We start from the raw sequence: 17199 nt of genomic DNA on the forward strand, positions 1-17199 counted from the left end.
AACACCACAAAAAAAAAAAAAATCAACGCCCTGTTTCCCATCTCCCAACTAATTAAACTCTTCTGAAAAAAAAAAGCCGGAAAAATATCTTCTCTGTGGTTCCTTTCTGTTGCAAAATCCCGGGGGAGGCCGGATCGGGGAGGGCAGCGCCGTCACCCACACGGCTCCGGAGGGGAGGGCTCTCTGCCAGGCCCTCTGGAGACTCCGTCTCCTCGGGAAAGGCGTGCGGAGGCTCGCTCGCGGATTTGGGAATCGCCCCCCAAATTAGACCCTTTGGGGTGGATGCGGCGTCCGCGGAGAGAGGAGGGAGAAGGCGGCCCCGGAGTGTCCTGAGGAGCCCCGGAGGGATGGTGGGAGATGGCAGATGAAGGAATGATGGGATCTCTCCGTGGAAGGAGGTGGGCGTCGGGCTCGGCGGCACCGGGAGCGGGTTTGGCGCGGTTGTTTTTGGCGGATTTTGGGATTTTCTCCCGCTTCCCTGGGCTGGGTTACGCTTCGGGAGGAGAAAACTCGGGTAATAAAAGGAGGAAGGGTGGAATTGTTGAGTGGTTTGGGTTGGAAGGGAGTTAAAAACTCATTAAATTCCATCCCCCTGCCACTTCCCAACCTTCCAAAATCCCACGTTGCTCCAAGCCTCATCCAAACTGGCCTTGAACACTTCCAGGGATGAATTCCCTGGGAATCACATTCCAGGGCTTTCCCACTCTCCCAGGGAAGAATTTCCTCTCTAATTTCCCACTCAAACCCGTCTTCCCGGGCTTCACACTGTCCCAAAAGCTCCTTGGTGCCACCCTGCAGGTGTGTGGGGCTGTAATTCCCAAACTTCCCTCTTTGAAGCTGGGATCAGCCTCAGGGAGAGCGGGAATGACGGAAGGAGGGGACATCCAGAGTCCCTTTTCCTGGGCAGGTGGAACAGTTTTGACAGTGGGGGCTCCTGGGCCGAGCTTCGCCTCCATCCTGAAATTCCTTCAGAGCACAATTTTCCTGCTGTTTTTGGTGCTGATTGTCCATTTTCCATGATTTTTTTCCCCCGGTGTTTTGATTAGGATCGCGGTTCAAGAGAATTGGTGCTTAAAGCCAGGCAGGAGAACGTCAAATATTCCCTCGTATTTAATGCTTCCCGTTAAACCCTCGCGCTCGCCTGGTTAGCTCCCGAATACACCCAGGACTGACGGATTTTGGGAATGGTTAAGGATTACTGTGAGCAAAACACTCCCTGGAAAAGGGACAGCTTTATCCAAGCCCGTTTCCATGCAGAATGATGATGGAAAAGGGCTTGGAGAAACACTGAAGGCTCTGTTCCCATCCCGGCGGATGCGGTCAAGGGCCGCGATCCGTACGGAATTATCCTGGAGGCGACGGGGTCCTCTGGAAAAGGATACAAAACTCCAACAGCCCAGAGCTGCCCCAAGTCCTTTCATTGCTAAATCTGCTCTACCCTAATTTATGCTAATGAGGGGAGCTCTCATCCCATCTCCGAGCTCTTCCATGGCGTGTGTCACCGTCTGGAATGCTCTGCTCGGGATTGGGAATGTTTTCCTGGTGAGCTGGGGCCAGGGGAATGAGCTAGGGGGGATTTTTTTTGTGCTGTTAATTTGAGAGTCGACGGCTTTTTTTGTGCTCTAATCAAGAGGGTTTTGATGCCGTAATTAAAAACGCGGAGTTAATGGGTGTTCCGCGGGATGTAAATTCGCCGGGAAAATCCGGAGTCGAGAGAACTTCGGAGACCAAAGCGCTTTTTGTCTATTGTAATTAGGGGTGTGGTGCTGAAGGAATATTAATTAGCCCCACGGGGGAGGTTGAGGAGCCAGAAAAATGCTGCCTCCGCCCCTAATTCCCGGTGGGAGTTCAGGAGCTGCCGGATGAGCCAAGCCTGGGAGATGGCGAGGAGCAGGGAGACTTGGGAAGGGAAGGAAAGGGTATCCCCATCCTCCTCCTCCCTTAAAAACAAACAAACAAAGGGGATAAAACCCAAACAAATCCAATTTCGGGAGCTGGGTGCGACTTTCTGTGGGAGCTGGGTTTGCCGAAGGAATTTAAATCCGCGGTTCCCCCGGGAATTGTGGTCGTCGGTTTCATTGGAATGGCAAATTTGGGATGATTTGTAGCTGGGAGAGCTGGAGAGGGACTTGGGACAAAGGATGGAGGGACAGGACACAGGGAATGGCTTCCCCCTGGGAAAGGGGAGATTTGGGTGGGATGTTGGAAAATGGGGGCAGATGGTCAAGTTTAGGTGAATTTTTTAAAAAGTCGGATAATTTGCAGCCAATAAATCATAGATTGGGCCAGGTTGGGACCTCAAAAGATCCAAGGTTTTATGGGAATGGAGCAACTGTAGGAAAAGCGCTTCAGACCAGAGCCTTGGAAATTAAAGAAACCAGAAAATCTGAAAAAAACCCTGATTTTTACACCAAAAAAAAGGGCAGGCAGAAAAATCCAGGTGATTGTCCTGGCAATCTGGGGGGTTTTCTGGGAGGAAAAAAATGTGTTGGATGGTTGGAAAATATTCATAAGGAGAGGAAAACAGGCTGGGAGAGCTGGGAATGCCCAGCCTGGAGAAGGGAAGGATCCAGGGAGACCTTGGAGCCTCTTCCCGTGCCTAAAGGGGCTCCAGGAGAGCTGGAGAGGGATTTTGGATAGGGGATGGAGGGACAGGACACAGGGAATTATTTCCCACTGCCAGAGAAGAGGGATATTTGGAATATTGGGAAGGAATTCTTCTCTGTGCGGGGCTGGGAATAAAATTCCCTTTTTTCCCCAAGCTTTCCATTAGCAACTTCGAAAAGGGAATAAATCCTTTCCTCGGAAAAGCTGTGGATATTTCTCTTTTTACCTTAAAGCTAGTCCAGGGAATTCCCAAATCCTACACTCTCCGAAAGGCCGGAATAAGAGATGAGTTTGTTGCTCGTGGCACCCGAGATCCTGGTTTTGGGGTTTTTTTAAAGGAAATACTCATTTCCTTGGCAGCTGCTCCCTGTTTTCCTCAGGGATCTGATTATCCCAGTTTTTCCTCCTGCACCGTCTCTGGAGCCAGTGGGGAGCCATGGAAGGGGACAGGGGGCAGGAGATGTCCCTGATGTCACCACCGTGTCCTCCCTCCGCTTCCCGGCCCGGATCCAAATTTGGCTCCGACATCTCCTCGATCTCCTAAGATTTCAGGAGGAAAACCTCAGGTTTGGGATTGAAACCTCAGGTTTGGGGTCAAAACCTCAGGTTTGGGGTCAAAACCTCAGGTTTCAGGTTCAGAGCCTGGACCACTTGGATTCGAGTTTATATATGGAATTTCCACCTCCAGGGATGGTCATTCCCATTCCAAGGTTTTTCCACAAACATCTCCAGGGATGGTGATTCCCATTCCAAGACATCTCCACATCCTTCTGCTTTCACACCCCAGAGCTGGATGCAGAATTCCAGGTGGGAATTCCAGCAGAGAGGCAGAATTCCCCCCTTTGCCCGCTCTAAAACCTTTTGCATCCCCATTTCAGCCACAGGAGAAACGGGATTGGATAAAATGGGATCGGGATCACCCCACCCCACCCCCTCTCTGCTTTCCAACTATTTCCCTGCCTGACTCAACTAATAAACATCCAGGATTTATGATAATTAATTCCCAACACGCCCTGGAGTTGCGCAGGTGCCCGGAGTGTCGTTCCCTGGGCACTGGGAATTAATTTGGGAGGATTTATTCCATGCCTGGGCTTGACACGGAAGCACTCCGCTCTTCGGCACATTCCCGGGCTTTTTCTGGAATGCTGAGCCACGGAAAGCAGAGCGAAAAGGGAAGTGATTTGCATGTGGCTGCCTAATGAAGCTGTGGAAAATTAGGGATTAAACAGCACTGGGAGAGCTGGAAGTTTACCAGAGATGAGAGTTCCCATGATCCAAAGGCTTCGGGAATTGTTCCCTGGGAGAGGGGATCCCCCTCAAAGGGTTCCAGGAGAGCTGGAAAGGGATTTTGGAAAAGGGATGGAGGGACAGGACACACGGAATGGTTTAAACTCACAGAGGGAATTTGGGATATTGGGAAGGAATTCTTCCCCGGGAAGGTGGTGACGGGCTGGGGTGGAATTCCCAGGGAATTCTGTGGCTGCCCCATCCCTGGAAGTGTCCAAGGCCCGGCTGGACGGGGCTTGGAGCAACCTGGGATAACGGGAAGTGTCCCTGCCCATGGAAAAAGGTGGGCTCGGATCATCTTGCAAGGTCTCTCCCAACCCAAACCATTCCATGATTCCCTAAACTTCACCTCCTGGCTGCAGATTTCACAAATATCCCAAAAAATGAAAAAATATTCAGGGAAATGTCCATGAAATGAGGGGAAACAAGGAAAGGATGTGAACTTCCTAGGATTTCTTTACCAGAGCCTGGAAAAATCCTGTGGGGAAAGGTGCCACTGGGAAATCTTTTCATCTGAGGGAGAAATCTACGACTTGGAGTGTCAAAGTTCAGGATTTCTGCTGGGAAAATCCTTAGGAAATGGAGCTGCCAGCCCGGTTCCCTTCTCCGCCATGCCATTCCACATGTCTTCATTCCATGTTCCCTCTTTTTTCCTATTTCCTTCTTTGTCCAGGATTTTTCCTTGCTTAACATCCTTTATTCCTTGTCTTGTATCCAAAAAAAAAATCGACTTGGGATGATGCAGGATCTTTTTAGGAACTTTAATTTTGGGTCCAGCTTCCAGGTGGGAATTCCAGGCTCACCTGCGTGGCACAACCCTTGCTGTTAGGATTTGGGATTCTCCTGATAAAATACTGGAATTTAATGGGGCCGTGAAGAATCCAGCTTGATTTTCCAGCTTGTTTTCCCGTCATTCCAACAGCAAAGTTGGATTGATGCCGGATCAATCTCGGATGCGCATCCCTTGGGATGCAACCTGAGGAAAACCCGGAAGGGAGGTGCAGGAGGAGCTTGGGAATGACTCAGGAAAAGCTGCAATGGATGGAGGGAAGGAGGAGCTGGCCAACCTCCCCTCCATGTGCTCCAAGATCCTGATGAAAACACCGGAGCATCTTCCAGACGGATCCAGGGATGGAGCGCAGCCACTCCGTCTATCCCTGGAAAAACAAAAAAAAAAAATCCGGAATTCATCCACAGCTTGTTCAGCTCCTTATCCCGAGCTAAAAAAAACCCCTCAGGGTCACTTCTCCCATTTTGTTGGCGAGCTGGGAATGTCGGGAAGAGTTTTTGGGGGATTGGAGGAGCGCCTGGCGTTCCTGCACGTTCCCACCGCAGGAGGTTGGGGGGTATCCCGGAGAAAAACCAGGAATCCGAGCAGAATCGGCGCTATCGGAGCCCTCGATCTGGCTCATTTGAGGAAAATGGGTTATTAAGTGGATTTCGGTAATTAAAAGCCGTTACCAATTAAGAGCTGATAACGAGTCCTGCCACGGGGCCCGGCCTTGCCGGAACAAATCCGGGCCCACCAAGGACGATGGAGACGTCGGCTTGGGGCCTTTTTAGAGGATCAAAGCTCAGGTTTAGGATCAAAACCTCAAATTTCAGGAGCAAAACCTCAGGTTTGGGATCAAAACCTCTGGTTTAGGATCCAAACTGCAGCTTTAGGATCAAAACCTCAGTCTTGGGATCAAAACTTAAGATTTAGGATCAAAACCTCTGATTTTCGGAGCAAAACCTCAGGTTTGGCATCCAAACCTCAGGTTTAGGATGAAAACCTCAAATTTCAGGAGCAAAACCCCAGGTTTGGGATCAAAACCTCTGGTTTAGGATCCAAACCACAAGTTTAGGATCAAAACCTCTGGTTTTAGGATCAAAACCTCAGGTTTAGCATCCAAACCTCAGGTTTAGGATCAAAACCTCAAATTTCAGGAGCAAAGCCTAAGATTTCTGGAGAAAAACCTCCGGTTTGGGATCAAAACCTCCGGTTTAGGACCCAAACCTCAGATTTTAGGATCAAAACCTCAGGTTTGGGATCAAAACTTAAAATTTAGCATCAAACCCTCTGATTTTAGGATCAAACCCTCTGATTTTAGGATCAAAACCTCAGACTTAGGATCAAAACCTCAAATTTCAGGAACAAAGCCTAAGATTTCTGGAGAAAAACCTCAGGTTTTGGATCAAAACCTCAGGTTTGGGATCAAAACTTAAAATTTAGCATCAAACCCTCTGATTTTAGGATCAAACCCTCTGATTTTAGGATCAAAACCTCAGACTTAGGATCAAAACCTCAAATTTCAGGAGCAAAACCTAAGATTTCAGGAGGAAAACCTCCTGAGGTTTGGGATCAAACCTCCTGAGGTTTGGGATCAAAACCAGAGGATTAGGATCCAAACCCCAGATATAAGGATCAAAACCTCAGGTTTGGGATTAAAAACTCAGGTTTAGGATCAAAACCTCAAATTTGAGATCAAAACCTTCAGGTTTATTATCCAAATCTGTGGTTTAGGATCAAAACCTTCAGTTTGGGATCCAAACCTCAATTTTAGGATCCAAACCTCAGATTTTAGGGTCCAAACCTCAGATTTAGGATGAAAACCTCTGACTTTAGGATCAAAACCTCAAGTCTGGGATCAAAGCTTCGGGTTTAGTATCCAAATCTCTGGTTTAGGATCAAAACATTCAGTTTGGGATCCAAGTCTCTGGTTTAGGATCAAAACATTCAGTTTGGGATCCAAACCTCAGGTTTAGGATGATAACCTCAGATTTGGGGTGGAAACCCCAGGATTAGGATCCAAACCTCAGATTTTACGATCCAAACCTCAGGTTTAGGATGAAAACCTCCAATTTTAGGATCAAACCCTCAGGTTTGGGATCAAACCCTCGGGTTTTAGTGTTCAAACCTCAATTTTTAAATTCCAGAAGCCTTTTCCTTCCATCCATAACACGGAATCAAGACTTGAGAGCGCTTTGGCATTTTTTTTTCCCGTTTATCGCCAACGCAATTCCACACGAGCTGATGCCGATCCCGCTATGGAAAAAGCACGGATATTACCCAAAAAAAAAAAAAAAAAACAAACCCAAAAAGCTTTTCTTGGGCTCCCAGCAGGAGCAAGGAATTACCCCAGGAGCTGCCACAGGGAAGGAGGAGCCGCTGCCACTCCAGGCCCGGAGCAGCCGCTGCGGTAATTTTGGGGGCGGCGCCGACGGAACCATCGGATTTTGCTCCGGGAATGTTTTTCTCCGAGGGTGCCCAGCAGCAGGCAGAGCCCAGAAAAGCTTGGGATGAATGGAAAATCCAGGAGGTTGGAGGCCTCTGTGATTTTTTTTCCCATTATCTTTTGTGTTTAATCCCAAATTAACAAACGCGGCTCTTTTATTCCCGCGTGGCTCTCCCGGAATTTTGGGGGAGGAGAAGGAACAGGAACAAAAGCCCTGAGCCATGGATATAATTTTGGAAGCAGCACGGAGCTGTTGATAAACCTGGTTGTGGCCAGCCCGCTTCCAATCCCTGGAAAAACGGGATTTAATGGCGGGTTTCTGCACTTTTTCCTGATCTGAGTCCGCCGGAGGGTTGGGATCCTCGGAATTTTCAAGCTTTAATTGTTTGATGGGTGCCATCGATCCCGTGGAATGGGCCGGACACAAAATCTCCATAAATGGGATCGACAGCCGGGATTGAGGGAGCGGCTCCCAGGAAACCCCGAGGTGGCTGCAGCCAATTCCTTGGATTTTGGGATGTGGCGGATGCAGGAGGTTTAAGGGGAGTGGCACACCTGGGCCTCTCCTCCTGCAGTTCTCCAGAGGATCCCTTCGGCTCCGGAATGCTTTGTCGTTCTTGCTGCACGGCTGGAGAATTCCATTTCAACAGAAAAAAAAAGGGATTTCAGCATCCCCAAACTCTCTCTGGAACAAGGATGGAGAGGAATGTGGAAAAGCCCTCCTCCTGCTTTCCTTCCTGGATCCAGGCTGAGGGATGAAGGGATGGAGAGCAGTTCCAAGGAGAAGGAATTCTGGGTGTTGGTGGGTGAAAAACGGGACATGCCCCGTCTGTGTGCACTCACATCCCAGAAATTCCCAGTGTCCCAGGCTCATTCCACCATGGGGAAGCAGGAAAGGGGGGAATTCTGCCCCTTAGCCCCATTCAGGTGAGATCCCACCTGGAATTCTGCACCCAGCTCCAGGATCCAACATCAGGAGGACATGGAGCTGCTGCAGCAGATCCAAAGGAGGCCATGGAGATGTTCCAAGGGTTGGAGAAAGGCTGAGAGAGCTGGGAATGTCCAGCCTGGAGAAGGGAAGGATCCAGGGAAACCTCAGAGCCCCTTCCAGTGCCTGAAGGAGCTCGAGGAGAGGGACTTGGGACAAGGGATGGAGGGACAGGACACAGGGAATGGCTTCCCACTGCCAGAGGGCAGGGATAGGTGGGATTTTGGGAAGGAATTCTTCCCTGTGGGGGTGGTGAATGGTTGGAATGGAATTCCCAGAGAAGCTGTGGCTGCTCCTGGATCCCTGGAATTATCCCAGGTCAGGTTGGACAGAGCTTGGAGCACCCTGGGACACTGGAAGGTGTCCCTGCCCATGGAAAAGGGATGGAATTCCATGATCCTTAGTGCCCCTTCCCACCCAAACCATTCCATGGCTCCCTGTGATTGACCGGTATGGATTTATTCCACTTTCCTTGGCTGTTGTTCCCAAGTCTCCCCAGTTTTCCTGTTGGCCAACCCAGCACCACCAGAGAAGGGAGGAGAAATCTGGGGGTGAAGCCAGGGATGGAATTCCATGATCCTTAATGCCCCTTCCCACCCAAACCATTCCACAGTCCCTGTGATTGACCGGTATGGATTTATTCCACTTTCCTTGGCTGTTGTTCCCAAGTCTCCCCAGTTTTCCTGTTGGCCAACCCAGCACCACCAGAGAAGGGAGGAGAAATCTGGGGGTGAAGCCAGATTTTTCCAGACTGGAGACAGCAAAGGAACAGCTCTAAATCCTCCAAAATCCTCCATTATTTAAATTTTCCTCCAAAATCCTGTGGAATTCCTTCCCACAAAACCCTCAGAAAAATGGGAATGAAACCACGGCAGGGGAGCAGGAACTTGATGGGTCCAGCTTCCAAGGGCTGGACAACTGGGAAGCCTTCCCAATGGATTTTTCCTGCTTTTTTGCTGTACTGGAGCAGGCTCTGAGAGCAGAACCACGTACGGATAACTTTGAATGGCAGAGATCCCGAAAAAAATAATTACAGAAAGGCCGGATTGCTGGGATTTCTCCCGGATTCCGTGAGGAGCGTTCATGACCGGGCTCTGGGCACGGCTCTGGTGGTGGAGCCGAGGCTCCGGCCCAGATGGTGCCTCCTGATCATTCCCGGAATGTCATCCCAAACCGTCGGGTAACTGGGAGTGGGGGAGAGCCTCTCCCAGATGGATCTGCCGCGGATTCCGAGAGGGCACGGCGTTAACGCCGGCGCTTAACGAGCACTTCCAGCCCGGAGAGGAGGCTGGGAACGGATCCAAGTGTCCTCTCCACCTAAAGGGGTGGTGGGGAAGGGAAAACCAGGATTTTCCATGGAAGGGATTCCACGGCTGCAGCATGGAGGGGTCTCCCGTTGTTGGTTTTCCATGGTTTTGGCCAGCAGGAGTGGTGGGGAGACATCCATCCTTGGAGATTGCGGAATTTGGATGCTGAATGGGAGAATTCCAAGTTTCCTGTGCTTGGGGGAGGAAGGGAACGTGGCTCAGGTCACCTCCAAACCCGTCCTAAAATATTTGGGACACACTGTTATAAAAACAGGGAAAAACGGTGTTGGGGATCTGCGGTTTCCCATCTCCCGCCTGGAATAAGGACTGAAACCTTGGAAAAGGGAGGAGGGGGTGTTCTGGATCTTGTGGTTTGGGGCATTTTTGGGAAAGATTCCCAAAAAACTCCTAAATTCCTTCCCCTTTTCCCACTCCCATTGGAATGCTGAGTTTTCCTTTTCTCCTGTGCATAGGAAGCTCCTCTAGCCCAAATATCCAAGATTTTTAGTGGAAAATCAGCCTTCCTCATCCTCGCTGCCCATCCAGGCCAAGTTTTGAGGAGTATCCAATGGGTGTGAGCCTCTGGAATCCGCTCCTCCTGCCAGAGGAGCCTCTGGAAGCAGCAGATGCTCCCGCACCTGCCAAGTCACTCTTGGCAGTTTGGGATGAGGTTTTGCTCTTTGGGAATTCCTTCGGCAAAGTTCCTCCCAAGGAGTGGCAGAACGTGGAAGTGTTTGGGTTCCTCGCGTGATTTCGGTGCCAAAGGAGCATTTTTAGGTGGAATGTTCGTTCCTGAATTCCCTGATTTGGTTTGTGTTTTAATCCATGGATTGGGGGGAAAAAACCCCAAATCTGGCATTCTGGGTTTGGTTTTTTGGGTTTTTTTGGGGTTTTTCCCAAAGTGGAATATCTGTGTTTCAATCCATGGATTGGGGGGAAAAAACCCAAATCTGGCATTCTGGGTTTTTTGTTTTGTGTTTTTTTTTTTTTTTTTTTTTTTTTTTTTTTATTTTTTGGAATTTTTTTGGCTTCTTTGGATGAGGTTTTGCTCTTTGGGAATTCCTTCGGCAAAGTTCCTCCCAAGGAGTGGCAGAACGTGGAAGTGTTTGGGTTCCTCGCGTGATTTCGGTGCCAAAGGAGCATTTTTAGGTGGAATGTTCGTTCCTGAATTCCCTGATTTGGTTCCCAAAGTGGAATATCTGTGTTTCAATCCATGGATTGGGGGGAAAAAACCCAAATCTGGCATTCTGTGGTTTTTTTTTTTTGTTTTTTTTTTTTTTTTTTTTTTTTTTTTTTTAAGTTTCAAGGCTATTTAGGCCTAGTTTGGAATTTTCCCTGGAGTTTATATGAGCTGGATTTGGATCAGTCCTGGATTTGGTGTGTTTGAATTCCCTTTGAAACTTCGGAATGAAGTCATTGTGTCCTGTGGGAACCCTCCAAGCTCCAGGGAAAGTTTTTAGAGGGATTTTTCTGCAGCATCCAGAGGGACCTGGATCCACTGGGATCCACTGGAATGTGAGCACGGATCCATTAGCAGCTCTGGATGCAAACTCCGGATGCTCCAAGCGTGGTTTAACAGCAGCAAAAAATTATGGAATAGTTTGGGTGGGAAGGGACCTTCAAGATCATGGAATTCCATGGGCAGGATGGAATGCTTCCACAATTCCAGGATGCTCCAATTCCTGGCCTTGGACAATTCCAGGAATGGGGCAGCCACAGATTCTCTGGGAATTCCATCCCAGCCCCTCACCACCCTCACAGGGAACAATTCCTTCCCAATATCCCAAATTCCCTCTGCCAGTTTAAACCATTCCCTGTATCCCTGTCACTCCATCCCTTGTCCCAAATCCCTCTCCAGCTCTCCTGGAGCCCCTTCAGGCACTGGAAGGGGCTCTGAGCTTTTCTTGGATCCTTCCCTTCTCCAGGCGGGACATTCCCAGCTCTCCCAGGCTCTCTCCAGCCCTCGGAGCATCTCCATGACCTCCTCTGTATTTGCTCCAACAACTCCAAATCCCTCTGCTCTTAGATCCCAGAGCTGGATGCAGAATTCCAGGCGGGATCTCGCCAAGGGGCAAAATTCCCCCCTTTTCCCGCTTCCCACGCCACCAGCAGGAAGCTGCGGATCAATATTTCTCCAGGATGAGGAGAAGCTTTGGGAAAAGGGGAAAAGCTGGGCAGCATCCCACTTTTCCACCTCCCTTCCCCTCCTCCTGGCAGCCGGGACGACAGATTCCACACCAACTGTGCCGAGCCCTCGGATCGCGGATCCCGGGCACGAGTCACGCTATCGGAGCGGTTTTTATCCGCAGAACATATGGCCCCGTTTCCTTGCGGATAACAAACGCTTCCCTCCATTTTCCCTCTGCTTTTCATCCCCTCTTATGTCCCGAGGAACAATCCCAGCTCTTTTTTTCTGGATTTGGGAGCGGGACATGGAGTAGGGAAGCAGCGCAAACTCCGACTCCGTAATTTTCCTCCTACGAAGGATTGAAGGATTTCGCGGCTCCGCTCAGCAGGGAGTGGGGGGGGAAGTTCTTTTCCCAAATGGGATTTGCTGTCTGGGGCGCCTGTCTTGGAGCTTGGAATGTTTTCCAGCCTTATCTCCCAGTCCTAAAAATATCCCGGCGGGAAGAGGGGGAGAAGCTGCTTCCATGTTTTTCTCCCTCTCGGAGAAGGAGCGGGGAGGTCATCGGATATTTAGGAGGTGACCTCTGGAAAGCCGTCTCATTTTTCACCTTCTAATTGCTCCCATCATCCCAGGGATGGTTTTTTTTTTGGTTTTTTTTTTAGGGATCAAATTCCACAGGGAGTTGACGCCCTGGGGAAACAAGGATCCCTTGTTTTCATCCCAAATCCTCCTCCTCCTCCCGGATTCCTCCCTCATCCCGATCCCAGCCGTGCTGGGGGAATCAAATGACAACAGGTGGCCTCGGAATCACCTGCTCCCCGCCAGCTGCCGCTTCCCGAGGACAAGGAAAAGCCATTCCAAAGCCCCAGATCAGGATTTCCAAGGAATTCGACCCCCCCGCCCCTCCCCGGAGGAGCTGTGCCCGATGTTTGCCGTGGCTCTGGCAAAGGAGGGAGGAGGAGGAGGAATATTTTTCTCTCCGGCTCAGATTTGCTGTTTGTAGTTCTCTGCTGTTTTCCCGACCTCATTCCATGAATATTTTGGAGTTCAGAAAGCACGGGATGTGCTCTCGAGCTTCGTTTTTCTTCCGCTCGGGGCTGGGCTTAGCAAGGAAAACAAAACTTTTTCCAAGTTTTTCCTCGGTGCTGCTTTTCCCTTAGGCTTGTTGTGGATTATTCCTTGTTTTTTTGCTGTTATTGAATATTCCCTTTTTCCTCCCAGTGGCAAATCTCGGGAAAGGCAGACTTGGAACTGGGATTTAAAGTTATTCCATTCTAGGATTTAATTTAAGGATGTGTATTTAGAGTTTATTTTCCCCAAATTAAATCCATAAAATATTGACCTCCCATGCTCTGGCACCTCTTGAATTCTGCACCCCCCCCCACCCCGCAAAAAAAAGTGAATTTTTACTGTTTTGTTGGAATTTTTGTCCTTTTCCTGCTGTTTTCCAACCTCTGTGACTTTGGGGATCCCACTTTTCCAATCTTCACTTGCACTTGGGCTTTTCCTCAGTCCAGGCTCCACCTTTTAAAGTTTAAAGCTTTAAATTGATTCTTTTTCCCTCGGGATTGGCACAAACGGAAAATTTTTAATGGAAATGAAGTTTTCCCTAAGGAGTTAAAAAACAGGAGTTCAAGGAAAGGGTGTTTTGGACATGTGGTGAGGAGGGTTGGGATTCAGCAGCTGCCACCAGAATTTTTCCCTGCTCCTCTCCCTCTCTGCCTCCCCCCAGCTGCCACTGCCCCAAAAAGCCAAACTTGGCCTTTTTTCCCTTAAAAAAACTGCATCCTTAGGGGAAAATCAGGGATATCAATCATGGAATGGTTTGGGAAGGGAAAATCCCATCCAGTCCCCTGGACACCTTCCGCTATCCCAGGTTGCTCCAGCATGACTTTGGACAATTCCAGGGATGGGGCAGGCACGGCTTCTCTGGGAATTCCATTCCAGGGCCTCGCCACCCTCCCAGCCAGGGATTCCTTCCCAGTATTCCATCTTTCCCTGCCCTCTGGCAGTGGGAAGCCACTCCCTGTGTCCTGATGATCCAAGAGGGCAAAAACTGGGAATTCAAAAAAAAAAAATCAAAACCGGTTTAGCTGAGCCAGGGTGATTCCTGAATCCCTCTCACGATGCAGCAGCAAAACCACCAGGAATTCTGGGAAAATAAGGAAAAATAGCCTCCTTTCCAGTATTTTTATGGAATTTTCTGGCCAGGAGATTTTGTGGTATTGGATTTCCGGCCCCTAACATTTTTCTTTACACGGAATATGTAATGGAGACACCTGAGATTGGCAGAATTCCTTTTTTTGCAGGAATTTTCAGGGCGGGGAGAAAATTTCTTCCCTCAGTCTTGATCATTCCAGGTTTTTCTCGGATTGGTGCAGGCTGTTGCTTGCTCCCAGGTTTTTGGTTCAGAGTTCAAAGCATTCCTCTCAATATTCCCAATTTCCAAAGAGCTTATTCCCATTAATTGCCTTTTCCTCGGAAAATCCCGATTGGAAAAGCAAAATGAGAATAATTTATTACAGATTTTTAGGAAGTGTTTGAGTCGGTGTTGGCAAGTCCCACTCGGATAATCGTCACTCTGATTTCTGGAAAGTTCAAGAATGAGGATTTGGGATTTGGGAGTGGATTTTAGCTGATCTGAGGAGTGGGATTTCATGGAATGCCACCATCCAAAATGATCCATCCTCAAGGTGGGAATCATCTGCTCCAGCTTCACCCAACCCCCATCCTGGTCCCACCTTGGAGGTTGGAAAACCGGCTCTTCCCATCCCAAAATTGCCCCACAAACCCTGGGAACATGGCTTTTCCAGGAGGACAAGTCAAGGGAAGGTGGAATTTGGATCCTTTGGTTTGGATCTGGTTTGGATTTGGTTTGGATGGAAACCAATGAGGACCTAAAGGTTTGTTAAAAAACAAGGATAATGGATCGCAAAGTTCTCCTGGGATAACGGATCTTCTGGGGCATCTTCAGTTCATGAAGCTTCTTATCAATTAAAACACTCTGAGGTTTTTTTTGGGAATGCTGTCCCAGAACCTTGGATAAGATGTTGGATGGGCATCCTGCCCCCTGCCAGCCCCTTCCCTGGGATCTCCAGCTCCTCTTTCCATCCCATCCCATCCCATCCCATCCCATCCCATCCCATCCCATCCCATGGTGGCCTCCAGCTCCTCTCCCATCATTTTGGGATGAGAAATGACTCTTCCAGCTCAATCCAGGTCCTGTTTCCTCTCCCACCTCTCGGCAAAAAGAATTCCCATCCTTCTGTCCTCAGTCGCCCTCTTCCCTTTAAATCCAAACTTTTCCAGGGCTGATATCCCCAAGCCCTTGACCTCTCTGAGGTTTAATAAGGCGAGAGGCTAAAAAAGTGATTAATTGGCGTCGGGAGAGATATCGGATCACAAAAGCCTCCGGATAAAATTCCAGAGCTCCTTTGAGAGGCTCGAGGTCATCCCGGCGATTTCGCTGCTTTCATGCGGATCCTCCATTCATCCCAGGCTCTTTGCCTTATCAGCTCTCCGGCAGCTTCCTAAATTCCTTTTTTTTTTTCTTCTCCCTGGAGTTTAAAGGAGATGCCAGAGCTGTGAAGTTCGGATCGGGAGCGTCGGAAAGCGGCCACACGCGCTCCGATAAGACGGAAAAAAAAACCGTCTTTTCCCTTTTCTGAAACTGCTCTTTGAAGCCTCCAGGGATTTTTTTTTTGGGAGTCTTATCCCTGTGTCCTCTAGGCCAGAAGGGATGGGACGATGCCAAAGTCACGGATGCAAAACGGGATGTTGGGAGATGGGAGGGGTAGGAATGTTTTTCGCCGCTGCGTTCCATTCTCCACGGCAAAAATTCCTCCGAAAAAGGGGGGAAAATTCCTCTGAAAAAAGGGAAGGGTGACCCTTCCCTGCTCCTGGGGATTTCCTGACCTTGGAATACCCCGTTTAAAAGCTCTTGTCCTCCTTGAACTCATCTAATTCTCCTTTGAACCTATTTATGGGATTTGGCTGTGTTGCCGAATTCCACGGCTTAATTAGGAGCTACGGAAAGTCATTTCCTGGAGTTGTCTTTTAAACTCTGGAGCAACCAATTAAAGGAGGGGGGGAAAGTGTGGAATCATTCCCTGCTCCTCTTCTCCTCGGTGCTTTTCAGGAATAACAGGGAAATTGGGTTTTCACACTTTTGACGTAGTCTTTGGTTGTTTTTAAGGCTTCTTTGGGAATTCTTTTCCTCTGAGATTGTGGTTTGTGGAACTTCCCAGAGAAGCTGTGGATGTCCCATCTCTGGAAGTGTCCAAGGGCAAGTTGGAAAAGGATTGGAGCAACCTGGGATAGTGGAAAATGTCCCTGCCCATGGAATGGGGTTGAGTGAGATGGCCTTGAAGGTCCCTTCCAACCTGCACCATTCCATGGTGTGTGGGGCTCAATCTCATCACAAATCAGGGATTTTGATTCCAATGGGGTTGAGCGAGATGGCCTTGAAGGTCCCTTCCAACCCGCACCATTCCATGGTGTGTGGGGCTCAATCTCATCCCAAATCAGGGATTTTGATTCCCAGTGGAATCAGGGCATTTGCAGCAGGGATGGGATTTGGGGTTTCATAGAACGTCACTATTTTGGAGCCTTTGGATGGTGCTTGATCCAACATGGGGAACATCAGATTCCCGCTTGGATTCTATCTCCTGATTCTCCAGCGGAATCAGCTGATGGAAATGCTCATTTTCCATGGGTTCCCTCACTCGGGGAAGTCGTAATTCCATGAATTCCATTTGTAGCCACCCTCAGTCGCTTGAGCACCAAAGCTCAAGCCAGGCCTCTGCAATTCCCAGATCCACTGGAATATCAATATTTAAAATTATCCAGATATTTACTCCTTCAGGAAGGAGCTGGCAGGAGCTGCAATTCCCAGCTGGCAGAGAAATCCGGGAGCTTCTTCCCTATGCAAAAAATTCCTCCTCCGCGGTTTGGCTCCCAAAAGTGCTGAGGAAGAGCTTGGCCAGCCGGGAGCGCGCCGGGAGCTTTCCCAGAGCACATTCCAGGCTGTGGCACATCCCAGGACACGTTATCCCAGTTTATCTGGGTCCGGGAATTACTCCAGGGGTGTCATTTGGGGTGCAAATCATTCCCGAGTTGCAAATCCCGGAGTTGCATCTCTGGAAAATCAAAGGGGGAAGTTGAGTTCCGACGCTGTCGGATGCATCGGGCCGTGCTATCCCTGCATTCCGCCTCTTCCGGAGCAGCTGGATGAGCAGGAATGTCCCACATTTGGATTTCTGGTGGTCTGTGGATAAATAAATGATCCTCAGGTCCTACCACTCCTATTTTGCTGATAAATTCCCTTGGGACAATTAAATATCCAATGGTTTTCCAATCGTCGCGGTCAGCGGCAAAGGGAATGGTTGGGATGGTGCAGGGTGGAACAAAAGGTCTTGAGATGCCTTCAAACCCCCCCATGGAGCAGGAAAAAGGATCCTCAAAGTCCTTGGAATGGTGATGGAAAGGGAAAGGGCCTGCTCATGTCAAGGTTGGGAATTTGAAACTAAAAATGGAGAGATTGGGAAGGAATTTGGTTACGGTGACGGTCGGTGAGGGCCTGGAATGGAATTCCCAGAAAAGCTGTAGCTGTCCCATCCCTGGAAGTGTCCAAATCCAGGTTGGAGCAGCCTGGGATGGGGGAAG

At 49.3% G+C, this 17199-nt stretch overlaps 1 protein-coding gene across 1 annotated transcript in view; it reads left to right on the forward strand.

The window, feature by feature from the left end:
• Positions 1-278: 278 nt before the first annotated feature.
• The window catches only part of ARHGAP39 (Rho GTPase activating protein 39), a 54486-nt gene continuing 37565 nt past the window's right edge, over positions 279-17199 (forward strand). Inside the window, exon 1 of the mRNA XM_041474713.1 lies at positions 279-398. Coding sequence (XP_041330647.1) covers positions 358-398 — 41 coding nt within the window. The 5' untranslated portion in view covers positions 279-357. The remainder of the gene's footprint in view (positions 399-17199) is intronic.

The sequence above is a fragment of the Pyrgilauda ruficollis genome, unplaced genomic scaffold (assembly GCF_017590135.1).
Source record: "Pyrgilauda ruficollis isolate IOZ18807 unplaced genomic scaffold, ASM1759013v1 scaffold333, whole genome shotgun sequence".
In the NCBI taxonomy this organism is placed as follows: Eukaryota; Metazoa; Chordata; class Aves; order Passeriformes; family Passeridae; genus Pyrgilauda; species Pyrgilauda ruficollis.